This window comes from Saccopteryx leptura, chromosome 5 (assembly GCF_036850995.1).
Source record: "Saccopteryx leptura isolate mSacLep1 chromosome 5, mSacLep1_pri_phased_curated, whole genome shotgun sequence".
Classification (NCBI taxonomy): Eukaryota; Metazoa; Chordata; class Mammalia; order Chiroptera; family Emballonuridae; genus Saccopteryx; species Saccopteryx leptura.
The window spans coordinates 177922636-177945898 of NC_089507.1; the positions used below are offsets into that span (position 1 = coordinate 177922636).

Here is a 23263-nt window from a genome sequence, read left to right on the forward strand (position 1 = left end):
GAGTGTCCGCACTATTCTTCCTGCACGCGCTTAAGACGCACTTGAGCAGCAGATGTACACCTGTTTTTCACAGATAAATGCTTGCAAATTTTAGAAGAGTATTCTCCCTCTGAATCAACTAATGAATATCAAAAGGAATGATGACATTCATTTTAATTTGTTTTGTATCCGAGCTGTTCACTCGGCTCTTTTCTTCAGCTGTCCTGTTAACCCCCAAATCTAGCAGGGTTAATGAACTTTTCTGCAGTAATGTGCTCTGCTTCATTCGCGAGTGTGGGTTTCTTGCTGAGCTGGGAATATGTTATTTAAAAGCGATGCCCGAATCAGTGCTTACTTATCAAAAAAAGAGTTCCTCACAGTCGAAGCCGTTGCTACTAATGCTAAATGGGGATTATGCTGCCGAGATCCTCGGGTCAGGGATTAATGCTGGAGAAATGGGAGGACAGTGTCCCCTGGTCCATCATTACAGCCGGAAAGCCTGCGAGCTTTTCCTCTCGAGTGGCCTGTGTCACATGGCCCAGCCGCCGACCAGAGCAGCACCTGCTGTGGAACCTGTTTAGAAACTGGCTTACAATCATTTTCACTTACTAGGCAAATGGAAAATTTCAAACATTTTCATGAGCGTTCTTGTTTTTTAGGTTTTACTCATTTTATATTATCAATTTGGGGAAAAAAAAATGTGTCCTGCCACTTAAACTGATTGAATACTATGGGTCCCCCCCCCCCAAAAAAAAGAATAGAATTACTTATAAATTTCTGCATGTAATTACAGATTAATTGCCTTTCTGAAAGGAAATGGGATATTTAGGCGATGCATGTTGGAATTCTCGATGAGGGGCTTCCTTCTGCCACTAGTGTAGACACAGCTGTTAGAGTGCTTAATAGATTTCTAACCTATGTCAGTTGTCTTCGAACACCACCCTACTTCTCCTATTTTGACTTGTTAACAAATATCTTACACACGAAGTGAAAAAAATTCAATTCAGTGAAATAAATCACTTACAAATAAATCAGCCATGCATCATTGTTTACCGTCGCTGGCTCCCATCCTGGCCGCTCCCAGCTTTGTTGGGAGATAAGAGGGAAAGGCTCGCTCTGCTCAGGGAGCCAGGGCAGCAGGCAGAAGGCCTGGGAGATAAGCAAGCTGGCCGAGGTGCAGAGCCTGCGATTTACATAATCACGCCTCTGCTTCCTGGGGAGGCGTCAAGAAACACAGGGATGGCCTCTATTGATCTGTGTTGAACTGGAATACTAAACAACATGAGAAAAGCTTATAACTTAAAGCTTTGATTAATGTTTCCTACATTAAAAAAGTAGAACAGCTGTGAATTGAATTCTTTTATATGCTCTGCCAACATTCTATCTAAAACCAAAAAAAAAAAAAAAAAAAAGGAAAAAAGAAAAGAAACTGGTTTTAAGGGGAGTGAAGAGCTCACACCCACTCTAGGCAGAGGTCTAACCTGGTCCCTAATTTCTGGGGACAGCACAGGAAGGGTCCACATCAAGGCTGACTTTTTAAGGAGTCATTCTGCTTTTCCCAGCCTCATGATGTTTGGGGCATAATTTTTCAGTGCTTTTGTTATGTTTTGTTTTTTTGTTGTTTTTTTTTAACTCTTGAGGAAGCTTTTTGTTTCTTAAAATAAAAAGAAATGAAATAATAACCAGATATTTACATTCATCAACTCAACTGTTACATCCTCAAAACTCTTGATTATTGATGAAGTATATTTTAGTCTTTATGTAAATTCACTTGATTTTTTTCCCCAAAAAGTTTATAACTGTTTAAACCAATGCAAGTAAGTCATCGTGTAGTAACATCTTAACTGAGACTCTAGGAGTAATTTGGGTCTTTTAAGACCTGCAGTTTGGAGATGATTACTGACAAGCTTATCCAAGAAGATTGTATTTGCCAAAGTCTCTTAACTAATAAAGGTCTAACAGCTCGTATGAGTGGGCATTGGACACTACACAAAAGGAACATGAAACCAGAGATGGGATATCAAGACCAATGCTGGTCCTTTCTCTTTTTCAGGTTATTAACATCAGTATCCCATTTTGTAATGTTTCAGGTTTACTTTAGAACAGTGGTCCCCAACCTTCAGGCCGCGGACCGGTACTAGTCCGTGGGCCATTTGGTACTGGTCCGCAGAGAAAGAATAAATAACTTACATTATTTCTGTTTTATTTATATTTAAGCCTGAATGATGTTTTATTTTTTAAAAATGACCCGATTCCCTCTGTTACATCCGTCTAAGACTCACTCTTGACGCTTGTCTTGGTCACGTGATACATTTATCCGTCCCACCCTAAAGGCCGGTCCGTGAAAATATTTTCTGACATTAAACCGGTCCGTGACCCAAAAAGGTTGGGGACCACTGCTTTAGAGGACCTGGTGTTGAGTGAAGAAATTTTTATGTAGACATCACACCAATCCATGAATTCAATTAAGGTCTGGGGCTTAATGTTCTCTTTTAACGCTACCCGTATCTGCCCAGCACAATGATTAAGAAGGCACTAGAAATTAACTCAATCTGAGCTGAAATTCGGGAGCAGGGCAGGGTAGGGTGTCCATGTGCACGCACAGACCCATTGGCAGAACCACACCCCCTTCTTCTGTTTGTGCCAGTTCTGCTTTTGAGGAATCCCTAACCCGGTCTGTTCCTACTTTTACAGATGAAAACACTCTTCACTTATTCACAGTGTTTTTTATTATCCTGGGACAGTGGAATCAAACCCAGATGAGCCGACTAGCTTAAACTAAGAAATTGAGGTGAAATCTGTTCCTCCAAGCAACAAGCCAACTGGAAAAATTGACCCCGAGCGGCTTAAGCTCCCACAGTGCACTTAGGACCCAATCAGACCATTCTGGCCAGCAGTGTCATCAAAGCCAGGCCTTGGGCTCCTGTTCACATGCATATGTACCATCTGAGGAATCCGGGGCTCTCAGGTCCTCTTTGTATCCTTGCTACAGGATGCTTTGTCACCACACAGGGAGAGTAACCTGAACACTGCATTCATTCCACACTGGGTTCGCAGCTGCAAGCAGCCCCTTTTCTAGAGGGAAAGCCTAACATCAGCCTTTAGGTCCCAGGTATAAGTAAGAGTGGAGCGGCTTGTGCCCAAAGAGGCCACTGTTGGAAAATGCCCTCTCCTCAGAGCCTCCTGTATCTGCCCCAGGGCTGCTGCTTGTCACCCCAGGCAGCCGTAGATGGTCACAGTGGCCAGGGAAATGTGCCTCTACTCATGATTCACTGTCAACTGCAGATGCGGTAGGGTCTTTTGTTGTTTGGCTAATAGGTGGGTGCTCAGCTTTTTTAAAAAGGTTTTTTTCAAAAACCTATTTTGCAGTCCAAAAACATTATTTTAATATATCTATTCCACCTATTACTTGTTTTAATAATGCCCACATATTAATCGGTGTTGGAGCTGCCTTTTTACCTAGCCCTGTAATTTGCATTCCTTTTGATTCCTTCCCTGTTGACCAGCCCTTTATAAATGGTAGCCAGTGTTAAAATATTGGCTGCATACATGTGTGTGTATATATGTTTTATGCCTGTATATGCGTGCATTTCACATACACACACATTGGAATGAGGGAATAAGTTTGTATTTCCAAGCAGGTTTCCAAGGAAGGGGGGCATTAGAACAGCCTTTAAAGGGTTAACTGGAACGGGCGCCCTCGACTGCTGGGAGGGACTGATGTAATCACTGCAGCTCACAGCCAAGTGCATCTGTTCACCATGAGGTCATTCTTCTGCATGCTAATGATTTGGAAAATCAAGTCTAATGCTTGACATTATCAAAAAGGATATAAATAGTGTAAATCTTTACTTTTTTGGAAGCTGTTCTTATACAACAAAAGAAGAAAAAAGAAACTTTAGCTTGGACCTAAGTTTTTTGGGTTTTTTTTTTTGTTTTTGTTTTTTTTTAGAACTGCTTTAAAGATTAGTCTGGACCTTAAAATCTTGGAGGGATCCACTTGTGTCTGTTGATAAATGATCCCCAAATCTGTATTACAGTTACAGCTAACAATTTGGTAATTGATGAGTGAGTGTAGGTATGTCTAATTTAATATCTTATTTTAAGAATTTTCAAGTGCTTTGGTCAGAAGTTGATAAAGAAGCACTTTCCTCAAAGGAAGTCTAAAACCAAGAAAAATGAGTAGTTTGTCTCCGTAAACGGGAGTTGACTGTTTGCTGAAGATGCCAGCACACTTTGTGGTCCTCTCGGCTTTAATATTGCTCTAGGGAGCCAGCAGAGGGAGCACAGATCTTTGTTTATTTGTTAGCCCTACATAAACACAACATGCGATTTCTCCAAGGTCTGGTCAGAAACGCTTCCTCCGTCATGACAAGCTAGATTGTAAAGGCTCCAGGATTTACAGCAAGTGGGAGGAAGTTTCTCACTGCACACTGTCAGATTCTGCCACTTTTAATGTGGGTCATGTTTAGAGCTTAAAGCAGATTAGTCTGTGTTGGTGTCGGGATGTTGCTGCCACGGCTGCTCTTGTACGAAGCTTCAGCTTCCCAGCTTTCTTGTTCAGGAATGGTACAGGTGCCCTCTTAGAAAGGTTCATTATGCCCACCTACCTCACAGAAAAGACTTTTGTAATTTTTTCCTACAACAAAATCATCCTATTAAGTTCACAGAAAGTATCAGAGGACTCTAGGCCTGTCTCCTAGAAGGAGAGGAGAGCAGGGCAGGGCCACGACACATGGGAATGCTGGCTTACTGATTTCAGTTGAAGACTAGGACTGGAACTCAGAGCTCCATTCAGTAATCCGGAAGTTACCCTTCAATACGGGTTCTCTCGCGGCACTCTTTGTGGGACTCCGGAAGTTACCCTTCGATACGGGTTCTCTCGCGGAACTCTATGTGGGACTCCGGAAGTTACCCTTCAATACGGGTTCTCTCGCGGCACTCTATGTGGGACTCCAGAAGTTACCCTTCAATACGGGTTCTCTCGCGGCACTCTGTGGGACTCCGGAAGTTACCCTTCAATACGGGTTCTCTCGCGGCACTATGTGGCACTCCGGAAGTTACCCTTCAATACGGGTTCTTTCGCGGCACTCTGTGTGGGACTCGGGGCCACCCACGCCGCACCCTCAGTGTGCAGCCACACGCTCTACAGTCAGCTGACTGCCCTGCGTGCACCTTTCTTCCACCCCCAAAATACCCCTCAGACCCAGCCCAAATCTTTCTTCCCACGTAACTGGCTCAATCCTGACCCCCTTTACATATGACATTACAAAAAAACAACTTAAAATGCCTTCTTGAAAATACAATGAAGCATCCATAGGAACTTTTACCCATGCGCAGTCCCACTGCTGAACCGTGGTGCGGGCTCCGGCCGTGCGCCGGGCCACCTGCAAAGCCATAGGGCCCTCTTGCTGCATCCCTCCACCAGACATTTGGACTTCCTGCTCTGACCGTGATCTGGCCCTGGAGACCTTTTAGAAATTCCTAAGGGCATCTGAATATGTAAGCAGGATGCGAACCGCTGTGCTGTCAGAGCAGCGTGGTGACGTCCAGGTCCTCACTTCAGGGCCATCTCCCCTGCTGTTACTGTTGTCTTGGTTTTTCTTAGCCTGTGCATGTCTTTGCCCTATATGTTTCTTCACCTGTACTAGATAGACTGTAAATCCTTTAGAGAACGAGAATATAATTTCTTTCTTATAACATATGCAATGGGAATAAAACAGCAACGTGGGCAGAAAGGAGTCAGGCTGTTGCTTTAAGCAATACAGGTGTCTCCAGGGCAGAGGCAAGATGCAGAACAAACACCTGTCATTGTGCTCCACCTGTCCCCCTCCCTTCCTGGGCTCCCAGTGAAAGTGGACGAGTGATAAGCCAGAACTCCCATGGGGAAAGCCTGGTCAGTTCACGGCTGGACGATGTGGTTTGTTCAGGATGTTTTAGTAAATGTTTTTGAGGATTTCAAACAGAATTACCCAGTTTAGCAGTACATTTTGCCTTGTGCTTATTCATCCCTTTTTCCTCTTAAAACTCCTTTACTTTCCTCGCTGTCATCTTTAGAAGAGAGAAGAAAGAGACGAGACAAGCATTTGTTCTATTGAGTCTGGTAAAAAACGATGGTGCTCCTTGTCAAATGTCACCATCTCTGCATTGGCCCTCCCCCCCCCCCCTCCCTGACAGCTGCCACCATGGAGGACTGCGCCAGGCATGTTCAGAGAACACAGAAGGCTCTGGAGACCCTGTGGTCCACTGTTCCTTCCTTTCTGGACCTTGAAGTCTCGTTAGGGAAAAGCAGATGCTCGTGAACCACCAAAAGTGGCTAACAATTCACAAGCCCAGTTTAGTTAGTTCCCAACTATCACTATGTATCAAAAGGTAGACTCAAAAGAAAACACAAGTCAGCCAATGGTTTGCAGTTGGGTTGAGATTTCCCTGAGCTGGGCCATGCCATCTGCCTTGTAAGTCTGGGAGAGAATGAAAACCAGCCTGATACGTATTAGATATTCTACTAAGCGTCCTGCCAGTCAGTTTTTAACTTTGTCACATTGGCTAGGAACTGGAAGGCCTTGGACGAGAGGGACATACAGGCTAATGAATGTAGGGAGGAAAGAGAGGAAGAAAAGACCCTTTCAGAGCCAGTGTGGGGACACTCCTGCCCCAGCACAGGGTGCAGAGGTTGGAGGTCTTCACAAGTTTCCAGAAAAAGAAGAAACCTGAGATTATTCCTTCTGAAGTGTTGACATTACATGTAATTTGTTCCTTTGGGAGAACTTGTAGTTGCTGCTTATTCTGTGAAGTGTTGCACTCATTTGGTTCTGGTTCCTCAGTCCTCACAGGGTTCAAGTGCAAGTGGCACCTTTCTCTCGCCTGACTGCTAATCACAGATCTGGGGACACGTACCCTACTGCCGAGAGATGGCCAGCAGGTACCAAGAATCTTCTGAGACAGTTTTTGGAAATGACTCTTAATTAAAGCTTATTTGAAATAACCTTGAGAGTTTGTCTCAGAAGAAGCTGGCGCTTCCTCCGCCCCAGGCTCACAGCCCAGTGAGGCGCGGCCGGGGCCCTCGGCTCTTTCTGGTTCTAGCTGGCAGGACGCGCGGCCTCAGTTCTCAAGGTGGGGTCCTGGAACACTCGATGGCTTTCCTGATTTTCTGTTTAGCAAAAATTAAAGCAAAGCAGAGACCAAAGGGAGCCTTTAAGTCAGGTTCACTGATGGCAAAAAGAATATTTTATACTCTTCTTTTCCAGAGGGATATGTGACGATAACCAGAAAATTAAACCTCTAAACAGTATAATAAAGACAAAAAGCTGAGATTTTTTTTCCCATTAGCCTTTAAAGTCCTTCAAAAGGCTAAAAGAAATCCCTTAAAAATGGGAAACATGCCAATCAACTTTGTTTTAAAAAGTGCCTCAAGTATTTGCAGCAGTGACATGACCAACATTGCTGTCCCAGCCCTGAGAACCGAGGGTGTCCTTGGCCCTGAGAACCCCAGCAGCACCGCTGTGGGGCGCCGAGGGTGACCTCGGCCCGAGAGCCCAGCAGCAAGCACCGCTGTGGGGCGCCGAGGGTGACCCCGGCCCCGAGAGCCCAGCAGCGCCGCTGTGGGGCGCCGAGGGTGACCCCGGCCCCGAGAGCCCAGCAGCGCCGCTGTGGGGCGCCGAGGGTGACCCCGGCCCCGAGAGCCCAGCAGCGCCGCTGTGGGGCGCCGAGGGTGACCCCGGCCCCGAGAGCCCAGCAGCGCCGCTGGTGGGCGCCGAGGGTGACCCCGGCCCCGAGAGCCCAGCAGCGCCGCTGTGATGTGCCGAGGGTGTCCTTGGCCCCGAGAGCCCAGCAGCGCCGCTGTGGGGCGCCGAAGGTGACCCCGGCCCCGAGAGCCCAGCAGCGCCGCTGTGGGGCGCCGAGGGTGACCCCGGCCCCGAGAGCCCAGCAGCGCCGCTGTGGGGCGCCGAGGGTGACTTCAGCCCCGAGAACCCAGCAGCACTGCTGTGATGTGCTGAGGGTGAACAGGCTGAACCCTGCTCTTCAGATGCTTCAAGAATAGGAGACAGTAAAGCCCCAGGTGCATAGAGGACACGTCCACCTACCTGCCCACAGCCAGGCTGCTTCCCACAGCGCTCAGCCGTTACCCGCAGTAGGAATAGGGTTGACGCTGTCAGCCAGCATCTCTCTCTCACCAGCCAGATCGACTGGCCTGTGGGGTTGCCTGATGGTCAAGAAAGCCGCTGCAGGTCTTCCAGTACTCTCTGCAAGGTTCTGCTCCCTAGCCCAACCCTCAGGCAGAACCGGGAGGAGCAGGCCGCCTAGCAGTGGCTGCTGAAGTATGTCTGGGCAGACTGTGCAGCCAGCGTGAGCCGTGCATGGTAGTCAGGGAAACTCTGCTCCCTAGTTACATCCCGAGGGCTCTGGGGCGTTGCTAGAGAAACAGCCCGGCTCCTGTTATGGCCAGGGCCCTCTGTGACATCTCGGCGTGTGCTCCCTGCGGCCAGGCTCCTGACCAGGGGCATGTCAGCCAACCCAAGATCATCAAGGTCATCAGGGGCAAGAGTCCCCCAGCAAAAGACCACTGCGGAGCAGAAAGGAAGAAGCCAGACGTGGAACCCCAAGGCCATAGGCTGACTGTTCTTCACTCAGTTACCCAAAGCTGATGACTGCGAGAAGCCACGTTTAGATATGAAAACTCAGGTCCAATCTGGGTCCTAGGACACACACGTCCCTTTGCTACAGCTTACGTAGATGGGGAGTGCAGCTCCACTCCTCAGATCGTCACATAAACCCCGCAGGAGTCGGGGCCTTCAGACAGCCATCCCATAGATATTTGGACTATAGGGCGCTAAGAAGCAGCAGAGCAGAGGAGGGCCAGGAGCGCGACTGGGAAGCAGAACACTGGGGTGGGCACACTGTAAATAACGGTTCAGGGAGGCCTGCCTGAGAAGGGCACCTCTGTGAAAAGACAGGAAAGAGGTGAAGGGAGAGCATTCCAGGCAGAGACAACAGTGAATGCAAAGGCCCCGAGGCAGGAGCTTTCCAGGAGCAGTGAAGGGGCCCCGTGTGGTTAGGACAGAGCAAGCAAGGGAATGACGAGGATGAGGAGACTCAGAGCGGCCCTGTGGGCCAAAGGGAACTTTTGCTGTTACTCGAGTGAGGTGCCAGCTGCAGAGGGTGGGAAGCAGTGGAGTGACATGGAAAGACCACCCTGGCTTCTGTGGGAGGAAGACCAGTTAGGGCGTAAGCCATCCCCCGTGTAGTCCTACCCGCGGCACTCGGCGGGCATGTTGACTGGCGAATGAACATGTGGCAATTCCAGAGATGTTCTCCCTGAACATTGTCTGTGGGGCCACTAGAGAGGTCCAGGGACGCCCCTGACCCCAGTGCCACAGAAGGCAGCCCCTGGCCTGGATGACACAGTTAAGGGAGCACGGTGACACTGGCTCTTTGTAGGGGGAGTTGCGTGGTGGGAGGAAGAAGGTGAAATGGAGGACAGAGGTTGGCCTGCACTGACATGTCACCCACCCTGAAGGCCCTGCAGACTCAGACCAGAACTTGGTGGTCTTGAACCAGTGAGCTGGCGTGAAGAGTCGTGGTAATGGGTCTCTGGCACACTGCACATTGTTTGAAGAGACTCTGTGGGACTCGCAGCTATCCTGAAGAGTCAGGATGTGAGAGGGAGGTTTCTTGTTGCTGTTTCACTCTTACAAAAATGGTCTCTAGAACAGTCTGTGAACAGTAATAGCTTGTTTCATATGTGTGGAGATTTGCAACTTTACTGCTCACTGTCCCCACAATCTGCCCTCAGTAGAGCAAGATTTATCTCTTTGTTTATCTCTCCGGCAGTTTTGACTGAAGAGAGTTTTTTGTTTTGGGGGGTTGTTTAGTTCCATTGTCCAGTGACTGGTCATATCAAAGCCAGGGATCAAGTGCTTAAGTCTCTGCCTCCAAACAAGACTCACTGTGCCCCACTCTGAAAGGACCCCCACTTGTGAGGTACACACCACAGAAATGGACAATGTGGAGGAGATGAACCCCTCTTTTGTGGCAAAGGCAAAATGTTCCTCCCAGAGGCAAAAAGTACTGCTTTAGGCCCTGGCTGGTTGGCTCAGTGGTAGAGCGTTGGCCTGGCATGCAGGAGTCCCGGGTTCGATTCCCGGCCAGGGCACACAGGAGAAGCGCCCATCTGCTTCTCCATCCCTCCCCCTCTCCTTCCTCTGTCTCTCTCTTCCCCTCCCGCAACCGAGGCTCCATTGGAGCAAAAGTTGGCCCGGGCGCTGAGGATGGCTCTGTGGCCTCTGCCTCAGGTGCTAGAATGGCTCTGGTTGCAACAGAGCAACGCCCCGGATGAGCAGAGCATCGCCCCCTGGTGAGCGTGCCGGGTGGATCCCGGTCGGGCGCATGCGGGAGTCTGTCTGACTGCCTCCCCGTTTCCAGCTTCAGAAAAATACAAAAAAAAAAAAAAAGAGTACTGCTTTATAGGATACATGGCAACTGTACACCCACTTTGGCACAGATAACAGAACTCTGAAAGTTAACCAAAGTATATCCTATTTTAGAATGCTACTAGAGCACCAGAGGAAGGAGTCACATGTAGAAAATGTCTTAATTGTGGACCAAAATAACTTTCTGAATGTTTGAAGACAACAGAATGGCTTTTATTGGTGACACTGCCAGACAGTTCCATCACTTCTTTACTGTTTCCTCAGACAGACACCTGGAACTTGTTCTCCCACGGGTCACTACACTTAACTGCTACATTTTCTTGAGCTATTGGTTATTAGGAATTTTAAATACACCCCTGCACTGCACACGACATCCCATTGTGTCCTGGGGAAAATCACACTCTAATTCCACCTCGTCGCCCAAGACCACCCCTGAGTTTTTACAATACAGGTGAAGTCAGGTTCGCTTAAACCTGAGAGGTGACCTTGAAGGTAAGAGTCCTGTCACCTGAGAGGTGGCCCCATTTTCTTTGCTTTGACAATGGTTAGGTTTGTCATGTGGCACGAGGGAGCGTTCTGGTGGCGGCTGGTAAACATCACAGCCAGCCTGTCCCCATGCCTCCTGGGTGTCGTGGGGGGGGGGGGGTATTTTCCCCTGGAACTCAGAGCCACGTCTGTTGTGTCACTTTTGGGAAAGTAGTAGCAGTAGCTTCCCAGCCTACTACTGTTTTACTGTTCCCTTTTTAAAATAGCATTATTGGGATATAATTCACATACTATATAATTCATCCATTTAAAGTATTCAGTTCAGATTTTAGTGTATTCACAAGGTTGGGCCACTGTCACCACTATCTAAGTTTAGAACACTGTTATCCCTCCTAAAGAACAAACACAGGCCCTGGCCGGTTGGCTCAGCGGTAGAGCGTCGGCCTGGCGTGCGGGGGGACCTGGGTTCGATTCCCGGCCAGGGCACATAGGAGAAGCGCCCGTTTGCTTCTCCACCCCCCCCCCTTCCTCTCTGTCTCTCTCTTCCCCTCCCACAGCCAAGGCTCCATTGGAGCAAAGATGGCCCGGGCGCTGGGGATGGCTCCTTGGCCTCTGCCCCAGGCGCTAGAGTGGCTCTGGTCACGGCAGAGTGACGCCCCAGAGGGGCAGGGCATTGCCCCCTGGTGGGCAGAGCATCACCCCTGGTGGGCGTGCCGGGTGGATCCCTGTCGGGCACATGCTGGAGTCTGTCTGACTCTCTCCCCATTTCCAGCTTCAGAAAAATACAAAAAAATATATATATAAAAAATAAATAAATAAAAAGAATAAACACAAACCTAGTAGCCATCACTTCTCATTTCCCCTACCCCATCCCCAGCCCTAAGCAACCTGTCTGCTATCTGTCTCTATGACTCGACTAGACACTTCACATGATGGGATCATACAGTGTGTGGTCTTTGGTCACTGGCTTCCTTCGCTTAGCATGTTCTCAAGGTTCCTCCGTGTGATAGCCTGTATCAGTATCACCTCTTTTTATTGCCAAATGGCAGTCTGTTGTAAGGGAAGACCACATTTTGGTGGTCCACTCATCAGTTGATGGACTTGTGGATTGTTTGTATTTTTTAGCTATTATGAATATTGCTGCTATAAACATTTCTGTTGTATTTTTCCATTTTGACATGTGAATTAAATCTGGTAAAATGAACAGCCACCACCGGCTAGATGGGACTGAAATCGTGATGTCCATGTCCTGTGAGATAGTGAGGCGGTTTGCAAGGCTCCCTCGCCAGGAGGGCCTATCAAGGAAGTTGACACCAAGATATTAATTTTAAGTTTATAATTTACTTAATCTTAGTCATATATCTATAAGAGAACTTTGTAGTTGTGGGAGAGGAAGCGAAGAATGTCAGGAAAAGTCACGAATGTTCTGCCTGCGCTCTTGGCCCCTAAATGCCCAGGGGCTTGTGCACATGCGGGCGCAGAACGCACCCTCCCCGCCCGCCTCTTGGTCCAGCTGCCCTAGCTTTCTGCTTCAAACCAAAGTTGATGGGCAAGTCCAACAAAAAGAGGAAGCCTAGCCCAGGGCCAGGGCCAGGGCACGGGCACAGCCACTGATGCTGGGCTGGAAATACTGGAAGCTATCCTTGAGCCATTGGAAATGTTAATTAGACTGGCTAATTCCCACTGATCTTGGGTTGCCAGTGTTGAGTGTGTAGGCTTACCCTGTCCACGGCTGCACCTGTTCCCGTCCTCAGAGCCATTCCAAGGGGTCTAAACAGCCCAGACAGCACTCTGCTCTCCCGCTCTGTCCACCTTCCTGCTGCGAGATATTTAGCACTTGCCTAAAGCTGGAACCCTGGTCCGCTGTCTCCTTCCCTCATTCAGGCCAGCTCTCAAAATCATCCCCTTCCCTAATTACCTTGAACCAGTTAATCATTTTTCACCCTGACTGTTCAGTAACGAGAACCGCTTTTCCTGTCGGACCCTGCCGAGTCACCCCAGGTGGAGTCCTGGATGGCAGCCTTTCGTCCGAGATGAGAAGCCTGGTTCAAATCCTTGCCCTTTTGCTAACCGAGTGAGTGCAGCCAGGAAAACATGCCACAGAGAGACCGCCACTCTTGAAAAGCCTCCACGAGGTAGAGCTGCACGGAACACAGAAAGTCTCCCGCCACGGTTGTTTCCTGTACTTGTTTTTTGGGTTTCTTTTTTAATCCTTCTTGATATCCTAAGTATCAGAGCAGTCACACAGCCCAAAGAAGCAAGACATCTTTCTCTAAAAATGACTTTGGATTCTCTGGACTCTGCTCTGCGTCTGAGCCCCTGAGTGGCCCGCTGGCACCTGAGTTACATTGGAAGGGCTCTCCCCAGAGGGGTCTCGCTCAGCTGCTCTTAGATGCAAGCTGGGCTAGCACCACTAATGCGTAAGAAAAACTTTGCATTTAAGACACATGTTAACCCCGTAAACCAGGGTCTCTAGATCCTTTTTTTCATTACTGCCCCACCGTGGAGGCTTCTGAGATATTTTTATTGCCTAATTTGTCCCCCTTTCCCCAAAACACCACAGAAATACTATATGTATTTGTTGTACTTATTTCTGGGCTTTATGCACATAAGGAGTAAGGTATTTTTGCCTCCCTGCAGGACATTGCCTCCTTAAAACGCACACTTGCAGTAACTCCTCCACTGAAGCCCCAGAGACAGGGCTTCGTTTGTACCCAGAGCCTGGAGCAGCCCAGGACATACAGCTACCCAGGGCTGGGAGGACGAAGTAACTGTGCCTGGTGCCTTCCAGCCCTGCTCCCCTCAGTTGGTACCTTGCACTCACCTCGAGGGATGCATCAGGAAGCTGACAGCCAATCCTAGGCCCCGAGTCCCGGCCCCGCTCTGTGGTAGCACTGCTTGTGTGTCAAGGGCAAGTGACATTTGAGCCCCATGGAATAATTAAGGCAGCCCCCAACTGTCTCTGTCTTTGCATCTCCTTAACTTGCCCATGGATTGGCAGTTATTGAGACGTTCTGTTTGGTCCAGCACGCCACACCAGGCTGCATCTGGGGACATGCTGGGGAGAGACGCAAACCAGTTCTCATCAGCAATTACAAACAAGCCTCCATTGTTCGCTGCGCCATCTGTTTTCTCGGTTTCTACCAATCGGGCGCCTCTACACCCAGCATACCCAGGGCCGAGGGGCTGCAGGGGAGAAAGAGCAAAGAACCCCTTCCTGAGACCCTCTGCTCGCACTGGAGAGGGTCCATGGCATGGTGCCTCGTAAAGCTGAACCGCCTCAACTCGAGGAAGATACACTCAGAGGGGCTCCATGTGTGTCTTTGTGAGAGGAAGTGAGTCCACAGCGCTGTGCGTTGTGCGGGTGAAATAGGAAAGCTAAACAATCACATTATCTGGAGGGCCCGGGAAGAGCTCGAGTCTGTTACCAGCAATTAACACCTCCAAGAACTTCCTGTGCCCCTAGAGCACAATCAGTGTGGTGAGAGGAGCAGGTCACAGTGGCTGGAAATGGAGTAAGACAGAGAATGCCACTGGATCACCCATGACCAGTTATTGTCCTGCAGTTCCTTAGCCCAAAGGACGTTTTGGCGGGGGCAGCAAATGTCCATCAGTAGATGAGGAAATACCTTCTCATAAAGGTCCAACATTGTTCAGACGAGCCCACCTTAAAGTGTCAGTGGTCATCAGAGAGGCATTCAGGAGCACCGTCTCCGAGACCGGCCTGGTCACTGCACCAGCCTGGGCAGGCGAGGTCAGCAGACAGGCCAGGTGACAAATGTAGCCGTGCAGACAACAGTGTGTCACTGATAAATGTCCTTTGTCTGGAGTTGATGATGGTCCAGAGAGGCTGAATTCGGGAGCACTTGGGGGTTTGGGGTGAGGAGCAATGGTGGATGCAGAAGGAGGCTGCATTTGCTGAGGGAATCCCACATAGAAACAGGATGGGGTGACTGAGAAAACCCGTCGCACAGCAGGGGAGCTCAGGCCCTCGCTCTGGGCAGGCGTGACAGCTCGGACCCCGCTGCTCCGTGAGTGAGGGCGAGCTGCGCAGTCCCCTTCCCGAGCCACCCTCTGCACAGCATGCCCCGTGCTGCCCCCGGGGACTGTCACATCACAGGTGACACCCATGCAGAGTTTACATGCTGCACACTACTCAGAAACAGAAAATGAAATTTAGAGACATGTAAACTCGCACACTTAGAGAGTATCAACTTTTTTTTTTAAGTCTTCCATTGAATTCCAAATACTTGTCTTAAAAAACTCTTACCTTTGACTATATTTTAGAGCAAACCAGGAGGATGGGCAGCGGGTCAGAGGATGCAGTGGTGAGTGCTGCTCAGGGTCTGCAGGGCCTGCAGTAGCATCTGCTCTGTACACCCTAGGAATGCTAATACCCTTCGTTTCACGTGTATAAATGTGGCAACAGCTAGAATTCTGTCCTGCCAAGCCGAACGTTAAGTGAATTTCGGTTCCTAATGATCTATAAGACAGTGACCACACCAGGCAGCCCGGGAATACATGTGTTGTTAGCACTGTGTTCATTATCAAGTTGGGCTACGAGTGTGCTGTGCCCGATCATTTGATTTTATGTTCTTTTCCTTCAGATTAAAATACGTAAAGGTCTCATTGCAATATTTGAGCAAGGTAAGACTGACACTTCAGTGCATCTGCTCAGCCACCCTGCTCTTGGGGATGGTGTGTAAATCCACTAACAGGCCTCCTGCCCTGACTAACCCCCCCCCCCGCTGAAATGGGCCCCCGCCTCCCCACCGCTCCCACGCCCCCTCCCCAGGGCCGCGCGCCTGCCCCTGCATGTCTGTGCTGCCGGGGAAGCCAGCCTCGCCTTTCTTCTGCTCCTGCACTCCGTGCGGAATCCAGCACCAACACCTGCCACCCTGCAAAATGTCTTTGTTGCCCACCCTATTGTGTTGGGAGCCTGGGGAGCCCGGGGACCCGGAGCCGCCCCCTTTTTTGTTGCCCGAGCTGGGAGGAGCAAGATCTTGAGATGGGCCGATAAGACACGGCACGTGCTGGGCCGGCCTTTGACCGCTTGCCTTAACGGCAGCCTCCAAGGCCTCCGCCCGGGAAGGCGGGTTGTTCAGGGGGCCGCTGAATGGGACAGCTGGGGTAGGAAGAGCAGACAAAAGCTGGGGGAGCACAGAGGGTGGAGAACCAGGGGATCTTGAGGTTTAGGACCCAGGGGGCAGGCTGGCCGCGGCAGGTGCGACCTTCACTGTGGGCCTTTGCTTTCTGCAGTGGTCGAGGGTCCAGGCCCTTCCCTGTGAGCACAGACAGCAGGCACATCCCTGGATTCAGTGCAGCTGAAAGGCTTCTGGGGTGGCCTGGGATATACCAACTCGTGGGCTGCCAGGTGGAAGGGAGACTAGATGATAATGATGATGATGATGACAATGACGATGATGGTACGGAGAACATCAGTGAGCGGAGCGAGCTGGCATTTATTAACAGCATTACCCGCAGTGGAACACATGGCACAGACCACAATTGCTGTCTCAGTAAATATGGAAGTGGGGTGTCCTGGTCCTGATTATTTGGTTTATCTGGAACACCGCTCTCCTGCACCAGGAACGGGCCGTTCCACCCGCAGGCCGGACGAGCAGCCGCTCCCCTGGCGAGCTGACCCTCCAGCCAGCTGCCGGGGCTTTGGCCCAGGCCCAGAACGTTCCACACTGCGCTCGCTCACATCAGGTTCTAAGGGTAACATGAGCCACGGGACTCAGGTGCTTGTGTTGGGTCGGGCAAACGGGGCAGTGCAGTCCCCTCCCACACTGGGGGCTTCATGCAAAAGCCTTGATTTGCTGGGACCACCATATCCATGTGTGTCCTGCTTCTGACACAGAAGTGGTGAGTGGGGCTTGAGTGTCCTTTGAACAGACCCCCTAGTTCCCGCAGGAGGAAGAGGCCAAGTGCACAGAATTGCCTTCCTTGGGGACCATCTGCTAGTTCCACAGCTGCCGCCCCGTCCATCACAGGGTGCGTGCGGTGCAGGGTGCTGAGGGTGTGCCCGCAGAAAGTTGGAGACTAGAGGAATGCAGGGGGCACTGGCTGTGGCCTGGGGGCAGCCTGTCCTTTGCCGTCCAAGGTAGAGGCTGCTGTCAGGCAGCAGCTGCAATCAGCTCTTCCGAGGTGGTGTCACTCTCCACCTATGCCTGCCTGCACAGGTGTGGAGGGTTAAATGTTTCCCTCTACTTAATACCCTATCTTTAGACATCACTTTCTCTTTCATTTAGTTGCTTTTTTTTCTTCTCTCTCCCAATTGATCTAATTGCAATAGCAGGTGGGGGTCCTTGTTGATAATGTAAAATGTTAGACAATTTGAAGGGACAGTATTTTCAAATGAAATGCTATCTGGGATTAAATCAGATGTGTTCCCCCCTGGGGTTAAATGCTAATGCCCACCTCCGGCTACAAGGGAACATAGAGATGCCAGTCACCAGTACCATCACTGTCCTAGCTGACAGTGTAGCTGTGGTGCCTTTGTCAGAGCAGCCTGTTTTTAAAGATGAACATAGGAGAGAGAGGCCCAGGACGTGCCCTCCTGCTGGGACCTCGCTGGGACCGAGGGGGAGCACGCCCCGTGAGCACGCCTGTCGCACGCGTCTTGGGGCACACAGGGAGGCTGTCCCCTCAGGCCCACGCGTGTTTGCAAGTATCGATTTCAGAGGCTCATCCTAGAAACAGCAAGGTGAGGTCAGAAAATGAAAAAAGATGCTGTCTATGAGTAAGATAACTTTAGGTAAATTAATTTCAAATGCCAATAATAAAAATTTCAAAGGCCAAACCCCTGGAAGTGAAGCATCTCAGAAGTATAGAAAGCCTGCTTTTGAGGTTTGTTCCGGAAGCCCGGGGTGTAACGGCAGGGCTTAAAAATAGGCTGTGCGGGGAGAAGGGTGATGAAATGGTCCCCTCACTGGCTGCGCTGCCCCGGGGAGACCCGACGCACCAGCCGCCACACGGCAACACTGCAACACCGGCTGCGTGTTGCAGCAGGCAGCCCTGGGCCCCTGTGAGCATGCGCCCTGCCCTGGGGCGGTGGGGGGGGCACAGCCTGGCGGGCTCTCCCGCTTCTCCTCCCTCTGGTGCTAGATAGCAGTGAGCTCGTCTGGACTCGGTCAGACAAGCACTTTAGTCCTGACTCGGACCCTTTGAGGAATGATGGATTGTAACTCCTGTAAAATATTAATATGGAAATACATGTAAATCCTAACACCTACAGGGAGCCACAGAACTGGGGGGGGGGGGGCTGTACTTGCCTTTCACGGCTCTGGACAGCCCTGCTTCGTCAGCTCCTCCTCCCTGGACTGTAATCAGATGCCTTGTCCTCCTTCACTTGTGGACTGGACGGTAAGGCTGAGTTAATTTCAAAAAGATTCATAGTTTCTTTTATGCTGCAAGGAAGCCCTGAGCAGACTGGGAGGAAGACGTTCATTGGTTCACTCAGCAGACATTCAGCACTCACAGCCCTGGGAGGTTGTCAGGCCCTGTCCTGGGGATGTGGTTCCATTCCTCCCGAGTGCCACAGACCCTGCCTTTATCTGTGCCCACGGGACCTCACTGGGTGCCACAGACCCTGCCTTTATCCGTGCCCACGGGACCTCACCGGGTGCCACAGACCCTGCCTTTATCCGTGCCCACGGGACCTCACCGGGTGCCACAGACCCTGCCTTTATCCGTGCCCACGGGACCTCACCGGGTGCCACAGACCCTGCCTTTATCCGTGCCCACGGGACCTCACCGGGTGCCACAGACCCTGCCTTTATCCGTGCCCACGGGACCTCACCGGGTGCCACAGACCCTGCCTTTATCCGTGCCCACGGGACCTCACCGGGTGCCACAGACCCTGCCTTTATCCGTGCCCACGGGACCTCACCGGGTGCCACAGACCCTGCCTTTATCCGTGCCCACGGGACCTCACCGGGTGCCACAGACCCTGCCTTTATCCGTGCCCACGGGACCTCACCGGGTGCCACAGACCCTGCCTTTATCCGTGCCCACGGGACCTCACCGAGTGCCACAGACCCTGCCTTTATCCGTGCCCACGGGACCTCACCGGGTGCCACAGACCCTGCCTTTATCCGTGCCCACGGGACCTCACCGGGTGCCACAGACCCTGCCTTTATCCGTGCCCACGGGACCTCACCGGGTGCCACAGACCCTGCCTTTATCCGTGCCCACGGGACCTCACCGGGTGCCACAGACCCTGCCTTTATCTGTGCCCACGGGACCTCACCGGGTGCCACAGACCTTGCCTTTATCTGTGCCCACGGGACCTCACCGGGTGCCACAGACCCTGCCTTTATCCGTGCCCACGGGACCTCACCGGGTGCCACAGACCCTGCCTTTATCCGTGCCCACGGGACCTCACCGGGTGCCACAGACCCTGCCTTTATCCGTGCCCACGGGACCTCACCGAGTGCCACAGACCCTGCCTTTATCCGTGCCCACGGGACCTCACCGGGTGCCACAGACCCTGCCTTTATCTGTGCCCACGGGACCTCACCGGGTGCCACAGACCCTGCCTTTATCTGTGCCCACGGGACCTCACCGAGTGCCGTAACTTGGCCTCTCTCTGCTTTCTTTGCAGGGCCCTGGCCGCCAGCCTGAGTGCCTACCTCACAGCACCTCTTGGCAAGGAGGAGACGGTTGAGACCCCCACAGCCCCACCCAGTCACCTCCAAATCCAGAGACTCCGGAAACATGGCTGTTATGCTGGTGCCACACGAGCCTTCCTGTTAACAGACTTGTGAGGTTGAAGACAAACCCTACCGAATGCTGCAGACAGAGCTTTCAAACTAGGCCGTGTTGTCTTGCCCTGAAACCTCATGAACCTTGGGCTTCAGAAAAAGAAAAGATAACGTCACCAACAAACAGAGGCGCTGGCTATGGAGTGGGCGTGGGTGGGGCTGCCCGCGCAGAGACAGCAGGAGCAGGCTCCAGCTTCAGGAGGGGCGCAGGCTGGTTTCTGTGCCCCAGCTTTCCTCTCATTGATAAACCCAAGCGTGAGACACAGAGTGGCAGACAACTGTCAGGTGGTTTGCGGGATTTCCTCTGCATTGATTCTGCTAGTTCCTATGTTAGAATTTATGATATACTCAGAAATTTCATCATCATAGAAACTGGCTTTCCCCGGAGCCTTTTGCCCAGGAGAAATTTTACCTCCGTTGCTGAGTGTTTCCACCTGGTGCCCACTAACTGGGGAGAGGGCTTTCTGACCAGTTGGAGGCATTGCAGGTCGTGACAATGACACTTCCACCACAGAGCACTCAGAGGGTTCTAGAAAAGCTGGGTGTGTCCCTGTGGAAGTTCTGTGGGTCAGATGTCCCCAGGGCCCTGCTTAGCACAGCTCCGCTCAAGGTGCACGCCAGCCCTGGACTGGCACCTGCAGTGCCCGCCTGCCTCCAGAGCTCCGCCCAGAGAGGACCCAGCAGGGGCCTGAGAGAGAATTCCCATCGCGCAGAGCTGTAGGGTAACATATTCCGAGCAAGGATTTAGTCATACTTTTCACTCACTTGGCTCTGAGGGACACAAAATGAGCTTATTAAGGAAATGGAAGTCCCACCTTCTGCCAGCACTTTCCAACGTCTGTGCTGGGGTGTGGGCATCAGAGACGAGATCAGCCACGGGAAGACCGCTGCTCCTTACCAGGCCTGCCTGTTCAGTCTGTAGTTTGGCCCCTCCACCCACCGTGGTCATCCTGTGAGCGGTCCCACAGCACACAGGTCCAGACCAGAGTAAGCTGTGGGTCGGAACCGGAGGGGGCTAGCTGAGGCCTGGTCAGGAGCAAGGTTGGCCTGCTGGGTGCTTTTCCTCTCTTCTCTGCCCCCTGCTGTGCACCCACAGGCGTTTCCCCAGCCTGCTTTGGTCACCTTTCCTGAGCCTTCCGAGCTTGCGCCCCCCACCCCCAGAGCGTCTGAGCAGCCATTTTCACTGACCAGTCAGTTCTCTCTGTCAGCCAGCATGTTGGGTTGGCTGATGTCTGACCTCTGAGGAGAAACAGGCAGACCCAGGAGAAGGACTCCCTTTTTGGGACAATTGAGAAAGGGTTGAGAAAGTTTTTCCTGTCAGAAGGTTGGACCTTCTCATTCTGGAGAGAGCATGTTTTGCTGCTTCAAAGGGGTTGCAGGTGAGGCTTGAGGCCCAGGCCCACCAGACAAGCAGCTTGAACATGATACGGCTGTGAGAGGTTGAGGAATGTTCCGTAGAAGATGTAGCCCTAGTCATTTGGGCTCTTCTGTAAACGAGTTTGTTCACGCATGGGGCTGAATGTCAATATAAAAGTGACTGAAGGTCACACATGTCCACAAATGTCAGGAGTCTTATCTGACCCCCACCCCACCCCCACAGCTTTGTAACGATGACTTGGGCTTGCTGGCGGCATGGTGCGGCCCCATCACTCACTGGAGACTGGTGTTGAGTTGCCTTGTTTCATATTTACGAAGTACCCAGACCTTGTTCCTCCCAGGAAAGGCACCTCACACTCCTGGGCTCCACAGTCCTACGGAGGTCCTCTGATGGGAAGGGGCTTCTCGGAGAACATTTCATCTTCAGGTTCTAGAAACCCCTGGTGCAGAATTCTCGGGTTTAGTTGAAGTGTTGGGACTTGAAGTCCTATTGAATCCCCTGGACTTCTACTTTGTGATTCATTTTACCTCCAGGGTCCAGTCCTCCTGACCGTGCAGAGGGACACTCAGTTGTCGATAGCGAATAACTAGACCTTGCTGTCGTCCCTAATGGCTCGAACAACCTGAGACCCAGATTACAACCAGCAGCTCTGCAGCTGGGCTTGTTCTAGCCGGGTGGTCTGAGAGCCAGCTCCGGTCTGCAGGCTTGCGGGGGGTGGGGGGTGGCCGCCAGGTCTGCTTGCAATCATGTGGACATGAATCGTTTTTGTTATTTGGGGTGGAAAATTGAAACGATCAAGTCTTTTTTTTTTTTCTCACTTAGAAAAGCAAATATTATACTTTTGTAATAAATGCCTTTCAGCAAAATTGAGGAGGGTCACTCATGTGGGTGAGATCCACCTGAGTCGTATTAGTAGGTCAGCCATCTGTAAACAAAAGTGGCCGTAATTGGCCCAAAATGGATAGGACTTGCTGGCTTGCAGGCAGGATTGGGCTGGTTCCCTCACTTCTCTGCACAGTGATGTTCTGTATTCTCACTGAGTAAGTTGTTGTACTTAAAAACAATAATAATAATGCCTCAAAATGATGACTTCTTTAAAAATGGTAAAACCTTAAGAAGACAAAAGTGAGGACATTTAGCTTGGGTAAGTGACTGTCACAATGTCTTCATGTAATTAAGACAGCAGTTCCTAAGGTCCACGGGGAGGGGGTGGGGTTTAGCCCTCACTTTGTATGAGGGGCTGACTGATCTGTCCCGAGCCTCACAAACAGGTCACGTGGGTCCATAGACAGCACAAATCACATCTTCCTGACCTTCCTCAGGTGCGATCACCTGGGCTTCATTTACTGATCTATGTATCATCTGGAGGTTTGAGGGGTCCTTGAAAACTTACTGTGATGTCTTCCATGTCACCAAGCTCCCTGTGTGTCTACTGAAGGGGCATGTCCACGTCCGAAGGGAAATTCAACATAAACAGCCATCTTTTACTTGCACTCAGTATCTCTGTATGACATACACATTAAGTGAATGTTTTCAGGCCTACAATATTTAGTACATTTAAATAAGGAAAAAAATTGATAAATATGGTAAATTAAGTTATAGTGTGTCATTTGATTTTGGTTGTGCTCTTATTTAATTTTCCTAATGCTTCCCATCCGGGTTCACGCCTGGTATAAGTCACCTTTGCAGGCGTGTGTTGGTCGGGCCCCGCGGGCAGCTGTTCCACACTGCTCAGGAAGGCGCGCGGCTCCTCGGGGGACCGCCACCCAACAGTCTCTTGTTCACCCTCTTTCTCCTCAGCTCTGATTTACTGTGATGATTTAATAAAGTAGAAACACTGCACTTACATGCCTTACGTTCTTGTTTTGTTTTCACTATAGTTTATAGGAAAATAAAGTTTATCCCGCTATCTTACAAAACATGATTTGCGTTTTTACCAGATGAAGTTGTTCAACACCCTTTTAAACCAAAGCCTAACTATTATTCACCTATCCAGTGAAATTTGCAAATCTGATCATAAAAAATTGACCTCTGAGTTCATAGCATGGTGTGCTGAGATCACTCTCAGGAGTACCTGAGCCTAAGCATCATGGGCCTCAGGGATTTAAGTGCTGCTCCTCTTCAGAATTGAACAGTGGGGCCGCCCCTCCTGGGACTTGTGCCCGGGCCCACGGTGAGCCTCGGCGTCGGCCCCAGCTTCCCCAGGAGGGCCCTCAGCGCGA

At 50.9% G+C, this 23263-nt stretch overlaps 1 protein-coding gene and 1 long non-coding RNA gene across 4 annotated transcripts in view; one reads left to right on the plus strand and one right to left on the minus strand.

Annotated features, from left to right (window-relative positions):
- LOC136406813 (uncharacterized) overlaps positions 1 to 8260 on the minus strand; it is a 29085-nt gene extending 20825 nt beyond the window's left edge. The window contains exon 1 of the long non-coding RNA XR_010751712.1: positions 8064 to 8260. This is a non-coding gene — a long non-coding RNA (uncharacterized lncRNA). The remainder of the gene's footprint in view (positions 1 to 8063) is intronic.
- Positions 1 to 22887, plus strand: part of RALGAPA2 (Ral GTPase activating protein catalytic subunit alpha 2) — a 379248-nt gene extending 356361 nt beyond the window's left edge. For 2 of the 3 annotated variants that reach the window (XM_066386988.1, XM_066386990.1), the window contains one exon: positions 19504 to 22887. In XM_066386988.1, the coding sequence (XP_066243085.1) occupies positions 19504 to 19523 (20 nt within the window). In that variant the 3' untranslated portion in view covers positions 19524 to 22887. Of the gene's footprint in view, positions 1 to 15502; positions 15543 to 19503 lie in introns of all 3 variants that reach the window. The other variant, XM_066386989.1, reaches the window with a different exon arrangement.
- The last annotated feature ends 376 nt before the right edge of the window (positions 22888 to 23263 follow it).